Below are 18932 nucleotides of genomic sequence, written 5' to 3'. Positions count from 1 at the left end.
GCGAGGGTTTCCCAATCAGATACCAGAGTTCAACGGCTCATCGTGGTCATCGTGGGTTGGACGCCTTGAGTTCTACTTTGAAGCTAACAACATCACAGACCCAGCCTTGAAGAGGGCCAACCTGCTGACGCTGTGCGGGGAGCAGACCTACGATACTGTCTGCGCCCTTATTCAGCCAAGCACACCAGCGGCAGTGTCTTACGACGACATCGTAAAAGCGCTGCAAAAACACTACGACCCAAGGCCATCCGAGGTCTACAGCCGGGCTCGCTTCCAACGACGAGATCAACTGGGAGGAGAAACTGTGAGCGCCTACGTAGCCGCGCTCAAGAAGCTCGCTGCCGACTGCAATTTTAGAACGCTGTCGACAACAGCTACCGGGCAGGAGGGAGACGCAGCTTCTGCTAACACCACCATGCTTCCCTTGGACGTGATGTTACGCGACAGATTTGTGTGCGGACTGAGTGACGAGTCACTGCAGCAGCGCCTGTTCGCTGAGAAGGACCTCACATTCAGCAAAGCTTACGACATCGCCGTTCGAGCGGAGAGCGCCGGTCACCAGCAGAGAGGGATTCGCCGGAACACCGAGCCGGTACACCAGACAAGCAACCAGGTGCGCAAGCCTTCTGTTGTTGTAAAATCGGTCAAAAAGGCACAACGCTACTGGCGGTGTGACGACCAACACAACCCCCAGGGATGTCGATTCCAGTCAGCCACGTGTAATTTTTGCCACAAGCGAGGGCATCTCGAAAGAGCATGCATTACGAAACGGAGACTTGCCAAGATAAAGTCACCTTCCCAGCCTAATCACAGCGTCAACGCCTCAGAGAATACGCCGCTATCTGATCTCCATGGAACAACATCAGCAACACCATCTGTGTTGTACGACCTGAACACCATGAATCTCGGCACGCGACCGAAGATTTTTACAGAAGTAAGCGTACATCACCAGCTGATTAAGTTCGAGGTGGACTCCGGCGCAGCCTGTACTCTGATCAGTGAGGACACGTTCCGAACTTCATGGCCATCTGACGCACCCGCCCTGCAACAAGACGACACGCACCTGCGAACGTGGTCAGGACAGAATCTGCCACTATTGGGCTCTGCCAACGTGCAGGTTAACTACAACGGCCAGACCCATACGCTACCTCTGCTTGTTGTGAAGGGCACAGGATCAAGCCTTCTAGGGAGAAACTCGTTTTCTCCACTAGGCGTGATGATATGCGGCATACACCAGACGCCGAGCCAGAACATGGTTGAGCAACTGCAAGAGAAATACGAAAGAGTATTCTCGGAAGAGATTCCAGGAAACAAAGGGCCCCCGGTCACACTGGAGTTGTTGGACAACGCGCAACCCAAATTTCTGAAGGCCAGGCCGGTGCCGTTTGCTCTCCGAGCTTCAGTTGAAAAAGAGTTGGACAAACTGGAGCAGCAAGGTGTCATCGAGCCGACGCAGCATTCAGAATGGGCCACACCACTTGTCGTAGTTCGCAAGAAGAACGGAACCATACGCCTCTGCGGAGACTACCGGAGCACCGTCAATCTTGCGACTAAAGCGTCCTCTTACCCGCTACCGACACCTGAAGAAGTATTCAGTGTACTACGTGGCGCAAGAGTCTTCAGCACATTGGACCTCACCCAGGCGTATCAGCAGCTGAAGGTGAGCGAGTCAACTGCTGAATTATTGGCAATTAACACACTGAAAGGCTTGTACAAAGTCAAGCGACTGCCTTTTGGCGTAGCTGCAGCCCCGGCCATATTTCAAAAATTCATGGAGACAGTGCTTCAGGGCATCCCAGGAGTTTGTGTCTACCTTGACGATGTCATCATCAGTGGCACTTCCACTGAAGAGCATGCAGTGCGCCTAGAGCTCGTTCTCGAAAGGCTAGCAAACGCTAATTTGTGCATAAGCAAATCGAAGTGCTGTTTTGCGGTGCCAGAGGTGCAATTTCTGGGACACCGAATTGATGCGGAAGGCATTCACCCTACCGAGGACAAAGTGCGAGCGATCACAGAAGCACGAGCTCCAACAAACAAGCAGGAGCTACAGGCTTTTCTCGGACTCTTGACGTTCTACGACCGGTTTTTGGAACAAAGAGCTACCGTGGCCAACGACTTATACCAACTCCTTCGGAAAGATGTGACATGGACATGGTCGCCACGCCATCAGCAGTCATTCGATGCCCTGAAAGACCTGATTCGAAGATGTACAGTCCTCCGCCACTACGACGAAAGGAAGCCTCTGCTTTTGGCTTGCGACGCATCACCGTACGGAGTCGGCGCGGTTCTATCGCAAACTGACGAGCAAGGAAGGGAAGCTCCCATCGCCTTCGCCTCACGTACGTTGTCGCAAGCAGAACGCAACTACGCGCAACTTGACAAAGAAGGGCTAGCCATCGTCTACGCGGCGACACATTTTCACCAGTACATTGCCGGCCGGAAGGTGACCTTTATAACCGATCACCGACCGCTATTGGGCATTCTGGGACCACAAAGGCCTATGCCACCAACTTTGTCTCCGCGAATGACACGTTGGTGCATCAAACTCTCAGCGTACGACTACGCTCTGGTCTACCGCAATGGGAGTAAACATCAAAACGCCGATGCGCTAAGCCGTCTGCCACTAGACGCAACTGTTGACGAACCATTTCCACCAGGAGACGTTCTGATGTTCGAAGCACTGCCAGAACCTCCGCTTACAGCAGGCACAGTTGCAGCATCTACGCAGAAGTGCGCAGCTCTCCGGCTAGTTTACACAGCTGTTCAACAAGGCAACGTGCATAAACTCAAAGGGGACAACTTCGACGCTTACCGCAGGCGAGCTACAGAGTTGAGCACCCATCGCGGCTGCATCATATTTGGGTCCCGATTTGTGATGCCGAGAGAACTACGCGCACAAGCTATGTCTCTCATCTACGCCGGACATCGGGGCATCGTTGCAATGAAAAAGTGTGCCAGAAGCTACATGTGGTGGCCTGGCATTGACAACGACATCGAAACAGTGGTGCGAGAATGCAAGCCTTGCCAGAGCAGCCGGAGCGCCCCGCCGAAAGCTCCTGTCCCAGAATGGGAAAAGCCAGACACACCATGGCACACACTGCACATTGATTTTGCAGGACCAATTGAGGGCTGCACTTTCCTTGTGGTCGTAGATGCCTACACAAAGTGGCTTGAGATAAGGCAAATGGGACAGACGACTTCGGCAGCAGTCATTGACAACCTCCGATCACTATTTGCAACGTTCGGCCTGCCGCGCAAGGTAGTGTCGGACAACGGAACACCGTTTGTGTCTGCGGAGATCCTCAAGTTTTATCGCGACAACGGGATCTCATCAGTTACATCGGCCCCCTACCACCCAGCGACAAACGGACAAGCCGAGCGCTACGTAGCCGAGCTAAAACGCGCCCTTGAAAGAGATCAGATGGATGGATGGATGGATGGATAGGAGCGCCCCCTTTGAAACGGGGTGGTGGCAATTGCCACCATGCTCAGCTTTTCTTTATTTATTATTTTTTTGTTTACTGTGTTGGCAATTCTCATTAAGATTCTCCATCAACTTTGCCTACGGTTTCCTACTATTCTAACCTTATGCCACATCTCTGCTTTTCAGCCACCAATCCTCCAATCGCTTTTTGCTGACTTCCACTGCAGATTTATTTACATGACCATTGTTATCTTTAAACCCTAGGGCCTCAGAAAGAGTGACTGTGCCTGCATCGACATCCGGATGGATACCATCACATTTGATTATGAGGTGTTCAATTGTTTCCACAGATCTACCACACACTGCACATGTGTCATCTTCTTCGTTAAATTTCTTTTAACGAAGAAGATGACACATGACACAAGATGACACATCAGACAGGCTCGCTGCAGCGCCGCCTTGCGCGCTTTCTCTTCAAGCAGCACACGACGGTTCAGAGCACAACAGGCGAGACCCCCTCGAAAATGATGTTCGAGCGTGAAATGCGAACCCAGCTCACAGCCATCCTCCCCGAGCCAAAGGCAGAGACGTTCGGGAAGAAAAAGCAATTCCGCGCTGCGGCACGCTTAATGAGGGGCAGCGCGTCCTCGCCCGACAGTTTCTGAAAAAGCCACGCTGGGAGGAAGCTACAATTGTCAGACGCATAGGCTTGCGCTCTTGGCTCGTCAACATACATGGCACAGTAGCACGCCGACATCTCAACCAGCTGCGTAGATTTACGACGCCGTCTGAGAGCTGTCCGCCAGCGGAGAGAGCACGTGCACCACCTTCCCACATAGCCTGGCACCTCTTCCCGGAAGAAGAGACTTCGCCCAGGACAGACCTAGGAGACACAGCGAACAACAGCCAGCCTACAAGTGTTTCTCCCCCGAGCGCACAAAGCCAGCGCGCCTCCACGCGTGAGCGCCGACCCCCTGCACGATACCAGGCAACTTTCTAAGGGGGAAGGAAGTGTTGTGTCCCCTTATTGCTTTTGTGTGTGTGCGCCCCCGCATCTTCCTCCTAACGACCACTCGCATCCTCCTCCTAACGACCACTCGCATCCTCCTCCTAACGACCACTCGCATCCTCCTCCTAACGACCACTTGCCCCTCGTCGCACGCTGTCGCCGGATGCCCCCCCATGGTGCGCCCCCGCATCCTCCTCCTGTTTTGGGAAGCCACCCCCTTCCGTGGACGCTTCTCCGCTCCCTCCTTTCTTCGGGCGGCCAGTTCGGCTCCTGCCTCGGTCGACGCTGGTCGCACCCTCATCGGCTTTAAATAAACGAAGTCTTAAAGTACCGTGTGCGTCTTTCGCTGCATTCAACACAGCGACCGGACACGACACAACAGAATAATCTTTATAGTCCTAGTTGCCTGTCCTAGCGCCACACTATAAGCGAATAAAAGTTGTTTCTTTCTGAACCGAGCACTTCTCTCTTTTGGGTTACTCTACGTCCAGCAGGACGGCAAGGCGAGCTTCAGTGCTGGCTACATGCAGCCGTTGCTAGTACGCGACACTTTTTCCCAACCCTTGGCGGAGGGTCGCAGCCACGGCATGTTCGGACGAAATATGCAACAGCAGGGCACGCTAAGAAATAGTTTATTGTCCTAACGCGAGGTAAAGCACAGTGCGGAAAAATGTTATATCCGATAAAATTGAAGTTCAGTAGCTCACAAAGTCGTCGACCGGCGTTGGGTCGTCCAGGGGCCAGCGGCAGGAAGGGGTCCCTATGGGCAGGTCAGCAGCAGGCCAGCGGAAAGAGAAAGCTTTCTCCCCGCGAGCTCCTCTTAACCCCGGGGCATTGCCTCACTAGGAGCAACCGGTTGCTCACAAGCTCAGGCATGCAACTGTTTCCTAAGTGGCCAGAGCTCTGTCCTCTGGTCACGTCACTGTTTGGAATGGGGAGAGTAGCCGGAGTGCCTTTTTTCTACATTCCTGGCGGCGCGCGCGTCGACTCGTGACACCGGCGCGTTCGCCTTTGGCGCGGAATCGAGGAGGATACCAGCGCATCCCACATCCCCGTCTCCTTAAGAAGCCTCCCGAGCGCAGAACCAGGAACACCATTACTAAATCAGCCATTCATGGATCGAAGCTCGAAGTTCTTCGGTTCCCGCAGGTGCATCAGCTGACGGCCGCGCCGCGCCCGGGCCGGTAAGCTGCCCCCAAGGCTTCACCAGCCGCGTGATTACGATGCCGACAAGCAGCTTGCTATCGGTCTCAGTCTTCCGAGTATGCGCGGCTGCGTCGCTCCGGTCAATTCCTTGGGCGCCGGCTACGATTGCTTGAAGGCCAGGTCCATGGCTTCGCCGCACGGAGATACTGGGTCTGGCGGCTCCAGGAACAAGGGCTGCGGAGCTGCTATGGTTGACACAGCGGTAGGACTGCCCTGGCATTATTGGTCAGCTGGTGAGGGCCCACGGCTGCAGTGGAATGGGGTCACGGCTGCTCTGCCCGAGTCTGGACAGCTTGCTGTGAAGTGGTGGTGGTGGTGGCGCCTACTGTGGTAGGTAGCAGATACAGCCTGAATACAGGAGGGGGGCGAACGCAGATCGTGGGCGGGGCGTAGCGTCGGGCATTTTGCGCGGCGCGTTGCCGAAGCGGGGGGCTGGCTGGTAGGCGGTAGTAGTGAACGCTGCCGTTCGGATGTGCCCTGCTTCTTTTCCATTTGCGCTGAAAAGGTCAACAAAGATGTATGCAACTCCCACAACGTCTGCTATGTAGCTGTCCGGCCCTCACTAGAGTGATGAAGGTTAATAAAAGTAAGTATTGCCTAACGACCGATCCAGATGTTTATGCATCCAACGGTAGTGAGCGCCGGTGAGCGCCGTGTTAATCCGTCTCGGTAACAAACACCACTCCGTCGACGTATTATTCGAACTACCGCAGAGCATAAACTATCGCAAGACAGTGCTTTTATGTCACTGAGTAGTTCCTCTCTGCCGGCGTCAACGAACGGCTCGCGAATGCTACCAGATGGAATACGCCTTCATGCTACTACACTGCCCGTAAGCCGAGGTCGCATGCGTCTGTGCAGGAAAGTTTTAATGATTAGGTCGGCAGGCTTTTATCTGCCGGGTTCCCCCGTGCGATCGTGGCGGCTGTGGCTGAGACGCTACTGCAAAAGATGAAAGGGAAAGCGCAGCAAAGGGCTGAAAGCAAAGCAAGACCAGTAGTCATGCCGTACGTGCACAAGGTGTCACACAACCTGAAGAAGGTGGCGGGAAAGTACAATGTGCCAATGGTGTTTACAGCACCGTCCAAACTGGCAAAGCTATGCCTCCGCATCACCAATCAAGGAACAAAGAAAAGTGGTTGTGACAAGAAGCACGCTAGGCCCTTTGCAGAATGCGCCGTCGGAGTTGTCTACGAAATACCACTGACTTGTGGAAAAACGTACGTAGGCCAGACTGGACGCTGCTTGAACGATCGCGCACGGGAACATATGTTATCGCTAACAACGGGGGAGGGATCAAATTTGGCAAAGCATTGCCTGTCCTGCAGTCACTGTCGGCCACGGCTTAATGAGATCAGAGTTCTGGGCAAAAGTCGAGATTCAATTGCACGTGAAGTGATGGAAGCGTATTTCATAAAGAAAAGAGGACAAGCATGTATCAGTGATTCTTCGGTTGCACTGTACAATAGTGAGGTAGCCTTTCTCGATAAGACGATGTAAGTTCAGACCTTGGTATGCTTCTGATTGCCACATGATGTATAATTTCGATGCGCATGCTCAAAGTGCATTCTATTTTCTTCCTTTAAATATGTGCCTTGTATTTTGAATAAAATCAGTTGTAAGTTGGCGCTCGTCCCGTAACCTGTCTTGTGTGTGTGTGTTTCGCGCAACTGCCATGTCTGAAGTATTGAACCAACTAGCCCGACAACACGTTCTACTTAATCATATTTCTTCTTCAGCGGGCCCATCTTTATGTGTTCTTTCATCCTACCCTCAAGTGGACGCCTTGGTCTCGAACATAATCGCTTCTACTGTACGAGCAAGAAACCTCACATTCTGTCTCAAGAGGGGATTGACGCCTTTTGAAGTAAGTGCAATTTTTGGAAGCGTTAATGCGTCGCCTGGACATGTCAAGCGTGTGTGCAAGATACTGAGATCCGAGATGTGGCGGCAAGTTCGGCTCTTCCAGGACTGGCTACGAGTTGTCTGTTATGCCCAGTATCCAGAGCGGCTCGCAGAGCACATGTTACGTGTGCATAGACGTCTCGCCGCACAGATCACCGAGAACTGGTGGAACTACTCCATTAGCCATCTGCTGAAACTAAAGAGAATGAGCAAGGCGGCCCTTCACACCAATCATGGCCTGACGGTGTTGGGCGACGTGCAGGTTCCTGAGAAGATTTCCACTATACTCAAGAAGGAACCTAAGTATAGTTATGAAGCTTCAGTACAAGCCCACGAGTTGCTGGCGGTGAATCGGGGAGTGGTCAAAAAAACAGATGTCGAGAACCAGCAGAGATGCCTTTTAGAAGGCGTGGATACTCTGTCGAGGTCGGTTGGCAAGCCTTCTTCCGCAAAAATGCAACGAGAAATGGGAGCTGTGGTCCATTTCTTCAGGCAGAACGACCTAAAACTGTTGCAGGCCGACAAGAAGGGAGGAAGTAGTTATGCCCACCGGTACCTACAATGAGAAGGCAGCCCAAGCACTAAGAAAGAACTTCAACCAGGTCAGGAGCAGCGTTACAAGGGTGAAGAGCAAGGCGGAGCGGTTATGCAAGGACTTGGGCCTCCCACAATTGGCTGCAGCGATCGGCAAGTGCAAATCGAACTCGTTAAATGTGTTCTTTACTGCAAAGACTCATAAACCTGACATACCATTCCGGACAATTGTTAGTGAAAAGGGCTCTTGGCAGATCCAGGTTAGCCAGTTCCTTCTTAAGCATTTGAACAAACTGAGTGTAAACGACCCTTTCGGCACAAAGAGTTCAAAAGATGTCACAGAGTACCTGGGCCACAACCACTCAATTGGGTACGCGTTTTCTGTGGATGTAGAAGACCTCTTCTACTCAGTACCACACGCGGAATTGTTCGCATCGGTAAGGGAATGTGTGGAAGAACACGGAGAAGTGTCGTTCCAGAATTCTGCAGGCATGTCCCTAGATGATTTTATGACACTTCTGGAGTTTTACCTTAGTACCTCTTTTATTTCATTTGACAAAGATCATTATCTGCAACGCCGTGGCATATGCATTGGTTCATGTGTGGCACCTGTACTAACCAACATCTTTTTATCACGTATTGACCAGTCACTGACAACTGCCCTAGATGGCAGTAAGGTTTTAAAAGTTTTTAGGTATGTGGATGATTTTTTTAGTTCTTTTGAGCAACCACCACGCTATGACGACCCACGATATGGTGAATGAGGTTTTATTTCAGTTCAGGCAACATGGTAAAGGTCTAACTTTTACTCATGAAATGCCTTCGGGGGACTGCCTGCAGTTTTTAGATATCCACATTATCTTTTCGAACAATGGTGTGTGCTGGTTGTACCGTCCCAGAGCCCAAAAAGGTCTGTTGCCCTATAGTTCGGAGCACTCCAAAACTGTGAAGAGAGGGATTGCTGCTCTGTGTCTAGAGTCTGCCCTCATGAAATCGTGTCCTCACAGAATGCAGGAAAGTTTTAATGATCAGGTCGGCAGGCTTTTATCTGCCGGGTTCCCCCGTGCGATCGTGGCGGCTGTGCCTGAGACGCTACTGCAAAAGATGAAAGGGACAGCGCGGCAAAGGGCTGAAAGCAAAGCAAGACCAGTAGTCATGCCGTACGTGCACAAGGTGTCACACAACCTGAAGAAGGTGGCGGGAAAGTACAATGTGCCAATGGTGTTTACAGCACCGTCCAAACTGGCAAAGCTATGCCCCCGCATCACCAATCAAGGAACAAAGAAAAGTGGTTGTGACAAGAAGCACGCTAGACCCTTTGCAGAATGCGCCGTCGGAGTTGTCTACGAAATACCACTGACTTATGGAAAAACGTACGTAGGCCAGACTGGACGCTGCTTGAACGATCGCGCACGGGAACATGGGTTATCGCTAACAACGGGGGAGGGATCAAATTTGGCAAAGCATTGCCTGTCCTGCAGTCACTGTCGGCCACGGCTTAATGAGATCAGAGTTCTGGGCAAAAGTCGAGATTCAATTGCACGTGAAGTGATGGAAGCGTATTTCATAAAGAAAAGAGGACAAGCATGTATCAGTGATTCTTCGGTTGCACTGTACAATAGTGAGGTAGCCTTTCACGATAAGACGATGTAAGTTCAGACCTTGGTATGCTTCTGATTGCCACATGATGTATAATTTCGATGCGCATGCTCAAAGTGCATTCTATTTTCTTCCTTTAAATATGTGCCTTGTATTTTGAATAAAATCAGTTTTAAGTTGGCGCTCGTCCCGTAACCTGTCTTGTGTGTGTGTGTTTCGCGCAACTGCCATGTCTGAAGTATTGAACCAACTAGCCCGACAACACGTTCTACTGAATCGCAAATTCCCTGTTTATGTCGGGTAGCTGTAACTGAGCCGTGTCTGCGAGCACCTTGTGTTAGATTCCCAGGAAGCGTCTAAGACCGGCTAGATCTGTCGTCGACATAAACTAAAGCAAAGCCAGAATTTTGTCATCGCACGGCAGATTGCGTCTTCTGTCTATGGTGAAGAGTGCCTTGTGTGCACATTCCTCGCGGAGCGCGCATCGTCTCGTAAATCCGACGCGTTCCCCTCATTCCGGGAGCTCCGGCAGGTGCACATTACAAACCAGTACACGCGCTTGTCGCAAACGGAGTCGGATCGCAGCATTCTTGCTCGACGACGTCCAACGCACCCCTCCCATGGACGACAGGTTTCACATCCCAGAACTGTGCAGACGCGCCCTACATGAGCGACCTCTTCCAACCAACATGTCACATGACGACCATATTGGGCAGAAGCGCTAGCCCGACTTTATGGCAACAAAACAGGTGCACAGTACGTGGACGGCTGCGGCCCTCACCATGGAATATCGTACATTGTCGCAGTAGCTCACAACAGCAACACAGTTAACAGCCTCACCTTCATAGACCGTGGTCCAACACACGCAGAAGAGGTCGCGATTGCTCCCGCGGCCTCACATTCCCATTCAAAATACACAATAACCGCCTCGCGAGGGGCCTGTTGGAATGTCGAAAGAGGCTGCACTCTCTTCCTAGGCTATCGAATCGACCAAAATTGCATACGGGATACGGACCGCGCACACCTTTGCCTTATAGGGGGCCCCTGGTCATCCGGGGTTGGCAGGAAGCGAGGCAGCAGACGCAGCCGCCCGCGTGCTCTCTCACCGGGCTGTTTGCTCCTCCCTACCCGACCAGGAACCGGATTTTAATCCGGTCTGTACCTTCAAAGATGTTACAACATACTATCAAGATAGTCATCGCCTTTACCCTCGCCCACGTAAAGGCACATGAAAAGGCCTCAAGAAGGCGGATGAGTGGCTATTTCTTCGCCTTCTTATCAATACACTGCTGTGCCCGGCAGCACTAAAAAATTTTGACCCCTCCCTCAACGGCAGCTGCCAGCACTCTAGAGCGATGCCTTCGAACACCTCTCACATGGTGTGGGCCTGCCCCTCCTACCCGACTTTTCCCCCCGTCCGTAACCCAACCCGGGAGGACTGGGAGGCGACCCGGCTCGGCTTACACAACTAACAGACCCAACAAGCCTTAGTCGGAGGCGCGTGGGCGGCGGCCATCGCCTCTGGGGTCCCAAACTAGGGGCCTCCACCTAGTGATTGTAAGGATTGATGTTTACCGGCTGATCCAAGCATACCTCCTGTCCCTTCCCAATAAATATTTTCACCTTCTGTGGAGAGGGGACGAGGAAGTATAAGCATATCGCACACGCTTCAGCGGACGCCGCCGGCATTCTAGTTAGCGTACTGATCGTTGCCTGAATGCAAGTGGGGAGAACGAGAAGCTACTCCATGCAACGTGTGCTTTTTTATTTTGGACTCAATTCGGAAAGCAAAGATGCTTTGCTTTCAAGATAGCCGCTTGTGTATAATATCAAATTTGGCCGTGTATGGAGAGCGGCGGGGCTCTGCATTCTCTTAACTCTGTGTGAGGTATGGAGGAGGGAAAGGTTATGATGGAATAGATAGAGCAATATTTCTCTGTTAGTGGACAACTGTAGGTAGTCCCAGTTTTATTACGTGGACCACGAGCCACTGATGCTCTAGCTTCGCTATAAAAGCATCGTTTGAGTGAGAACTTAGCTCATTGCCTATCTCTGCCACAAATGTTTCCAATTCATTATTTTCGCTGGTTTAAAAACTGCACGCAGCCTGGAATATTTTGCACTGACTCACTTTTCTACGTACCCGGTAATATCATACCTTGATATTCCTTTTAGTTGTGAGTCGGAGTAGTATTAGTCAGAGTATTAGGAGATAAACGATTGAGTTAGTGCTGGGCACCTTGAATGGCATGTCGGTCTCTCTTATTTTACCGCCTCTCCCTTTTGTGTTTACTGACCAGGTGGTGATTGCAGAGCGCCTTGGGTCCTGACATTGAAATTCTATTTTAGATCGAAACCGTCCGGTCATAGACTTTCCTGTCATGGCCGAGTTTCTAGTGTAACACCAAATAGCAAGAATTGTCTTTGGTGTTCGTTTGAGGCATAATTCTGCACATTCAACAAGCTTGTTCCTTAATTAACACTGCGAAGTGTAGCCTTTACTTTTGTTTAATGTCGCTGTTAAACCGTTTTCACTCCTCTTATTAAAAAGGATGCACTTGCGATCGTACGATGAGGAATAATTGAACAGGAATTGAGGTGGTCATAAAGCTATTTTTTACTTTATTTATATACGATATAAAGGAGGAGGTCCCATGGACAGAACCGTCGGGGCTCCACTCAGTGCAGATAGTGCATAAAATGCACGTAAAAGGTTGCAACAATACTACGTTAAATACAAACTTATATAAACATTTAATATTCAGTGACGCTGCTTAGAAAGCAATTGCAGAATATTCTTTCCGAATTACCATGAATGCTAACGCAAAATCTCTGCCGGTTAAAAGCGCAACAACAATAGGAACAGCGAAAGACAGGTTTTGATTGTAATAGTAGAATGCAGGACTCAACATTAAACGCAACAACACAAAGAAGAAATATTCTCAATATCCCACGACACGGATCTAGTGCGATTAGCATATGTTTTTTTTACTGCTGTGAATTTTCGGCATGATTTTATTTTAGGCTAACTGATTACGGAACCTTGTACAGAAAGTTTGGTATAAATTTCCCGCAGTTGGTTTCGATATTATGTAGGGGAACGTATGCATTAGCAACGAAATATTGTTGAATTAAGGAAGTGGCGTTCAGAGAGCTGGCAATTTTATTTAAGGCCTTAAAAATATTGGTGATAAATTTTCTGGGTGAAGGTAGCATTGTGGTAATGCGCATAAATCAACAACGAGAGCTACAGTGTCTATAATGAAATGGTTAGCGGAATCAATTTTTTTGCGTCATATGACTCTGTGGCAGCCCCATATTACACAGAGGCGTTCATTTCAGCCCTGGTACTGATTTCATAGTTGGGGTTCATTTCAATGGTTCAGAGCGATAAGTCAACAGGTACTCGATGCACCAAAGCCGCCAAACATCGCATGATCTGTCCTCTGTCTGAATTTGACCTTCATACAAGCCAAGTGTAGATGTTGAAAGTGAGTAGCTTAAGTATCACTCCACGATGAAAGATAGTATTGCAGTCAACAGTGACTGAATGCCTTGTAAAAATTTGTTATTGTGTGTGCTGGAGATTAAGGCCGAACTATTTTTTAGTTATATGGCGCAAAAGCAACTAAGGCCGCGTTTGGATGGAGGCGAAACGAAAAAAGGCGCTAGTATGTTGTGCTATGTCAGCGTGCGTTGAAGATTCGAAATTATTGCGGAGACCCTCACTATGGCACCCCATTCTTTCTTCTTTCACTTCCTCCTTGATTGCTTCACTTACGGCGTGGTACGGGCGTCCTCCGAAATATGTGAGAAAGTTAGTGCGTGATTTCTTTTACTCAAAATAAATTAGGAAACCTACTTTTTATGAGGTGTTTTATTATTAATCGAAATCCAAACACCACCCTATTGAGAATGAATTAAAAAAGTTGTGATGCGTTTTATTATTATTCGAATAGCAAACACTGCCATTTTTTAAACAAGTTTTGAGTGCATATTAAATTTAAGATATGGTTTTAAAAGGCTGCCTCTAAAATCCTACTTGCATGGGCCATGCAGCGCCTAGCCCCCCATGACATCGACCCTGGCGCGCGGCAGCTTCACACAGACATCGTGCGTCTCGGGACGGTGTTGAACGCCAGCGGACTGATTCCTGGTGCGACTGCCTCGGAGCTGCGCGATGTGTACCTGGAGAGCATCGCTGCGCTCACCGCGAGCTATCTGCCCCGCCTGCAATCCCCAGCCGCCTCCGCAGCCGTAGGTGACGATGCGATGCATTCGGGTGGTGAGCCCGAGCAGTTCTGGGGATTCGGGGCTGAGCAGCTCTTCTTCTACCTGCACTGCTTCTCACAGTGCGGAAGGGCGGGCCGAGAACTCCAGGGAAAGGTTCGTGTTCGGTCGTCCTTATTGAATAATAGTCTAAAAATACACGCTGAGGCGTTATTTGGCTCTGCATGACTGCATTGAATAGTAACTTAGGGCTGTTTATATACGACAGACGCAAATACGTATGACGTGATGATCCAAAGCCACCCGAGAACAATGCACGCCTGCGCACTCCCTCCGTGACGTCACGCACCTTGGACCAGTAGTGCGGGAAAGCATCTGCTGGAATCGTACGCGTTTTTTGTACCACTCTAAGTCAATGGCTTCGAAGTTGTTTTTTAGCAGTCTGGTATCTTCTTTCACGCGTCGTATCCTCACACCGTAAAAAAGTTAACCGTTTTCTTGAACTCCTTTCCCTCTCGCCGGTCAGAGAAATGAATATCGCACGATCTCTCAAGTGTTGTTATGCTTATGAATTATTTGAAGAATTCCCATTGCTTGCAGAGGGTCCTGACTGTGTGGTGTCATCTTGACTTGTGCGCTCACGGCAATGCGCAACCGTGATATATATCCGTGAATATATAAGAAATCGGGAAAAGCGACTGGGGTACATCCTTAAAGGGACACTGAGGAGAAATTCAAGTTGGCTTGTATCGACAGAATACTAGCTCCTGATTAAAAAACGCCACTCATACTGACAACAAAGCTCTTGTAACGTAGAAAAGAGCAAGAACCAAGATACGGGTATCGCCGCCACAGGCCAAACTCGCAAGTACAAGCGTGGTGACGTCATAGGACAAAGCAGTGTTGCTGGAACCAATGGTTCTAGCAACTCTAGGACCCGAGAAGCCACAAATCCCTGAGGTGCAGCCAATGCATGCGCAAATGTCCTTGACGTCGCCAGATGGCGCCACGTGCCCGCAGCTACGCGCGCTCCTGAAGCATCGGTACCATCAGCGCCTGTTTTCCGGCGGTAGGCGGGCTCCCGGTATTCCGCTAGCGGTAACAAGGTACACGATATGCTAAAGGTGTCTATTTGCGAGAACTTCGTTGACGACTTCGAGAACGAGATCCATCGTAACGCTGGCAAAACGCCAGTGCAAACGTAATCGAAGCGACTGTAGCGACGGCCGCAATAGCCGATAGATGCCTTCAACGTGCGGCCGGCGGTAGCTTTACTTTCGGCTGCTGCTAGGCCGCACTGCTGGCAGCCAGAAATCACGGAGTCTGCGGTACGTCATGCGCACGTCATGTTTCACGTCACTTAGTCCTGTGTCGTCATAGGAGAATACCAAGTTTGAATCAGAGCGGCGGGAAAAACTTTTTCAACTTCGAATCCAAATTTGTTAGAAATAAATGCATCTTTCGCTGCCGGCCAAGTGGCAACAAAGCCATGACATGCCGAACTATCGGATTTTACTATAAAAAAATATTAATAGTGCTGTCCTCAGTGTCCCTTTAAGACACCACATGAAGTCAAATGCCACAACGCGTCCACCAGATCCGCCTCTGTTGCGATTAAACCAACGACCGTTTGTGGCCCATGGCCCTGGATTACAAAGGTGTTGGATTACAGAATCACCTTATTCACCTCAACTTACTTTTTAGCGCAATTACTTCAGTTTGTACAGATAAATAACCTTAAGACATTTGCGACCAATCCGGAAGAGCTGGCACTAATTTATCTTTTTAGCCTGCTGGTTTTGGTTGTTGACGGCGTAGCACATGCAGGGCGTCCTAGGCAACTTAAGCCATGGTTTAAAACTACGCCGCGGCACTCAAAGCCGACGCGACGAAATGCATGCTCCTTGCTATTGTATGGAGCAAGTTACATCAATTTTGTTATTAGGATTAATTGCATAATTAGTTGATATGAATTAACAAACATCGGAAGCAGTGAAGATAGGCGAAATATTCGAATGGAAAAGCTGCAGAACGGTAACAAAATGTCCGGCTGGGCAGTTTCTATTACCTACTAGCTTTTATCGCTCAGTGACCACGCTCGCGAGAAACAAAAAAGAGCACCATGGGACTTGTCCGCTTGCCCGCCGCAATTGCAGTGCTCCGAAACGCTCCGCCCAACAAACGCTCAGCTCATCTAGCCGGGTGTGCTGCCGTTAAACCGTGACGGGGCCGCGACGCAGGGACTGTCTGTGTGATTTACGCGAGCGCAAGCGATAGGGGCTGTGTCGTCTTATCGCTGCCATGAACCGGCGAAGTAAAATTACATCTGGCATAAATCGCACAGCCAGATTCTGCGTCGCTGCCCTGTCGCCTTTTATAGCAGCAGCACATCACACTAAATGATCTCTTGTTCCTGCGCTCAACTTTTCAGAGCACTGCAATCACGGCCCGCAAGCGGGTGTTTGACCTGGTAATTTTTTTGTACTTCGCGGTCATCTGGGGTGAGCGAAAGAGCTAAGATGTCGGACATCTTTCGGGTCCTTCTACAAACTTTCTCATTGGAATTTTTCTTCTATCTACATTGCTGACGAAGTTAGTTATTTATTCTCTACTAATCATGCAATTAGGCACAATACGAAAACTTGTGTGACTTGCCCCATGCAACACCCAGCAGCATGCATTTCGTCGCGTCGTCTCAGAATGCCTCAGTGTATTTTTGAACCCTTGCTTAATTTAGCTGGTGCGCCCTGCTTATGCGGGAAGCAACAGCGTGGTCCCAGTGGGTTGTTTGAATGAGCTATGCGAGGTCATGTGATTACGTCATGACCAGGTCGTTTAGTTGTAATTTCTCCGTTACGTCGATGGCAACGCCGGCATCTGTTTTTCTGCCAAACGGGGCCTTTAACGCTAGGTCCTAAAATTTGTGTTCTTTTTGCCCCATTCCCCTTTACAGATCGCTATCTGCAACGTCGCTCTCCCGGCTATCACCCGCTTTCGGCAGGCCTTCAAGTGCGGCCCGCAACATCACCTCGTCACAAACTTCACCTCGCCTGATGTACCGAAAGCTTCCACCGCCGAGCCGTCCTAAATTGTGCTGTGCCCCGAATTCGCTAGCGAAATTGCTAGTCTAGAGGGTGTAGATGGACCAACATATCAAAGTGCGATATGTATTGCCATGTTGTGATTTGTATGCATATCAGCTAGGACAACTTTATACTCTTAACTTTTTTCTTTGTGCGCTTGAATTTTTGTCGCTGCATGGACGGTCTTCTCATCGGCTAGGAAAAGTGTTATTTGCATCGAAGGTGTGCCTTTGTCACAACTGCCTGCAATTACGAGTGGTGTGTGTGGCTCTAGTTCAAGCAGAGTAGGAGACTGCTCGTCAAAGTGGACTTCTTGCCATTCAGGGAACAAACCTGACGGCATACTCCTGCACCTGGTCTTTGTGGCAAATACTGCATTTAATGTGCGTTTATTAACGAGCACTACTTGACATATTGGTCTTGTGGACGTGTTACACTAACTGTTGCATTCCACAGTTGATATAAGCCTCACACGTTTAGCTCCCAGGTTTTTTTTCTTCGTACCCATTGTGATTTCAAGATGCTTTCCACTTCCTACTGATTGGGTACCGGCGCTCAGTAGCGATTTTACATTCACAAGCAAAATCAGATCACCCATTCTATGAGGTGAAGGTGCGGATTTGCTTTCCGTGACTGCTTCGAGACTGAAAATGTCATTCCGGTATATGTGATTCGTTTTTTCTGTTTCTAGCAGCCGGATATTCAAACCCGTTTTCCTGTCAGTGTATTTGACGCCCAAAAGCAGCTCTAGTATTTTCGCATGGGCGAAATTTCGAGCTGTACTATATAGAACGCCGTCATAAGCAGTGCGGTGATTACGGTCTGTAATAATGCAGCCAGAACCAAAAGTTAACAGTGGACGATAAGAAAAAAGTATCAGGATTGCAGAAGTGCTTAGCAGTACTGTTGGTGTTGCTTTGCTATTGAAGCCATTGAACAAACATCGTAGTCTGCGCCGGGGCCCTTGTCTGCTAATAAAGTCAGTGCTTGTTTCGTAAATTTTCAGTTGAGCGTGTAGAGACTGCTATTAAGAGTGCATACAGGAATCAATCGCATTTTTTGTCGCGTTTTTTGATACCTGTATTTTTTCATTGTGTGTTGCTGTATGGTTTCTGTCAATGCCTGTAATTCATTTTATTGTATATGTAAGCGCCGCCACTACGGAAATCTGCCCTGCAGTAAACTGCGTTGCAACACTCCTCTAGAGTGTGTGCTAATGTGGATTTGTTAGCGTAAACTAGCGGCGTGTCACTACTTCTGCCAGTTTACGCACAAATTTTTTTCACGTAATTCAGGCACTCCAAATAAATGCGCCGACAAGTAGCTGTCCTGTATTTATCTTAACTAAGGTGAACCCATGGCAGTCGTTAGGCACAATTTTTCATATGGGAGGCCTTAGGGGTGGCGCGTCTTTCGAGAAACCTAAATGCTACTGTATTTTATCCTGAAGGTTTGCAACACTAAAATACGAAATGACACAGAGAACAAACCTCCAGCCTTGCCTACATAACAGATGGTGAACGAGGGTTCAGGGGAGGAACCGCAACTGCTCGCCAACTATCCGAGAACAGCGCTTCTCTTTGTGGGGGGAACATTGACGATCTTTGAAGGGGGTTAAATAAAGCCTTCACTCTGAAGAGGTAAGTACAGAGATGAGCAATAAGGTGTAATTTGGGAGGGCGTTGGGATCTCAAGCGGGTGCTTTAAGATCTGTTGCAGGTTGGCTGCTAAAGGGGATTCGACGGATCTGGTATCCTCGACGGGCCGGAGAATGGACAAGGAAGATTGGAGACGGAGTTTACGAGGTAGGCACTTAAGACTGTGCACAAGTATTCACATTACGTTGATGTAAACAGAAGATGAGAGTGTCTCCCAGTATTCGGGAACATCCTAGCAGATGGGAGTCTCGGTGAGAGTGAACTTAGCAAATGGGAGTCTTTCT

The 18932-nt window shown here is 49.5% G+C and overlaps 1 protein-coding gene across 1 annotated transcript in view; it reads left to right on the top strand.

Annotated features, from left to right (window-relative positions):
• LOC149328345 (uncharacterized) overlaps positions 1-17114 on the top strand; it is a 57527-nt gene extending 40413 nt beyond the window's left edge. Inside the window, exons 4-5 of the mRNA XM_089559768.1 lie at positions 13737-14063; positions 16861-17114. Coding sequence (XP_089415894.1) covers positions 13737-14063; positions 16861-16995 — 462 coding nt within the window. The 3' untranslated portion in view covers positions 16996-17114. The remainder of the gene's footprint in view (positions 1-13736; positions 14064-16860) is intronic.
• Positions 17115-18932: the final 1818 nt, after the last annotated feature.

Source organism: Amblyomma mixtum, chromosome 9 (assembly GCF_055824585.1).
Source record: "Amblyomma mixtum isolate Tamu chromosome 9, ASM5582458v1, whole genome shotgun sequence".
Lineage (NCBI taxonomy): Eukaryota > Metazoa > Arthropoda > Arachnida > Ixodida > Ixodidae > Amblyomma > Amblyomma mixtum.
This window is presented reverse-complemented; position numbering and strand designations above follow the sequence as displayed.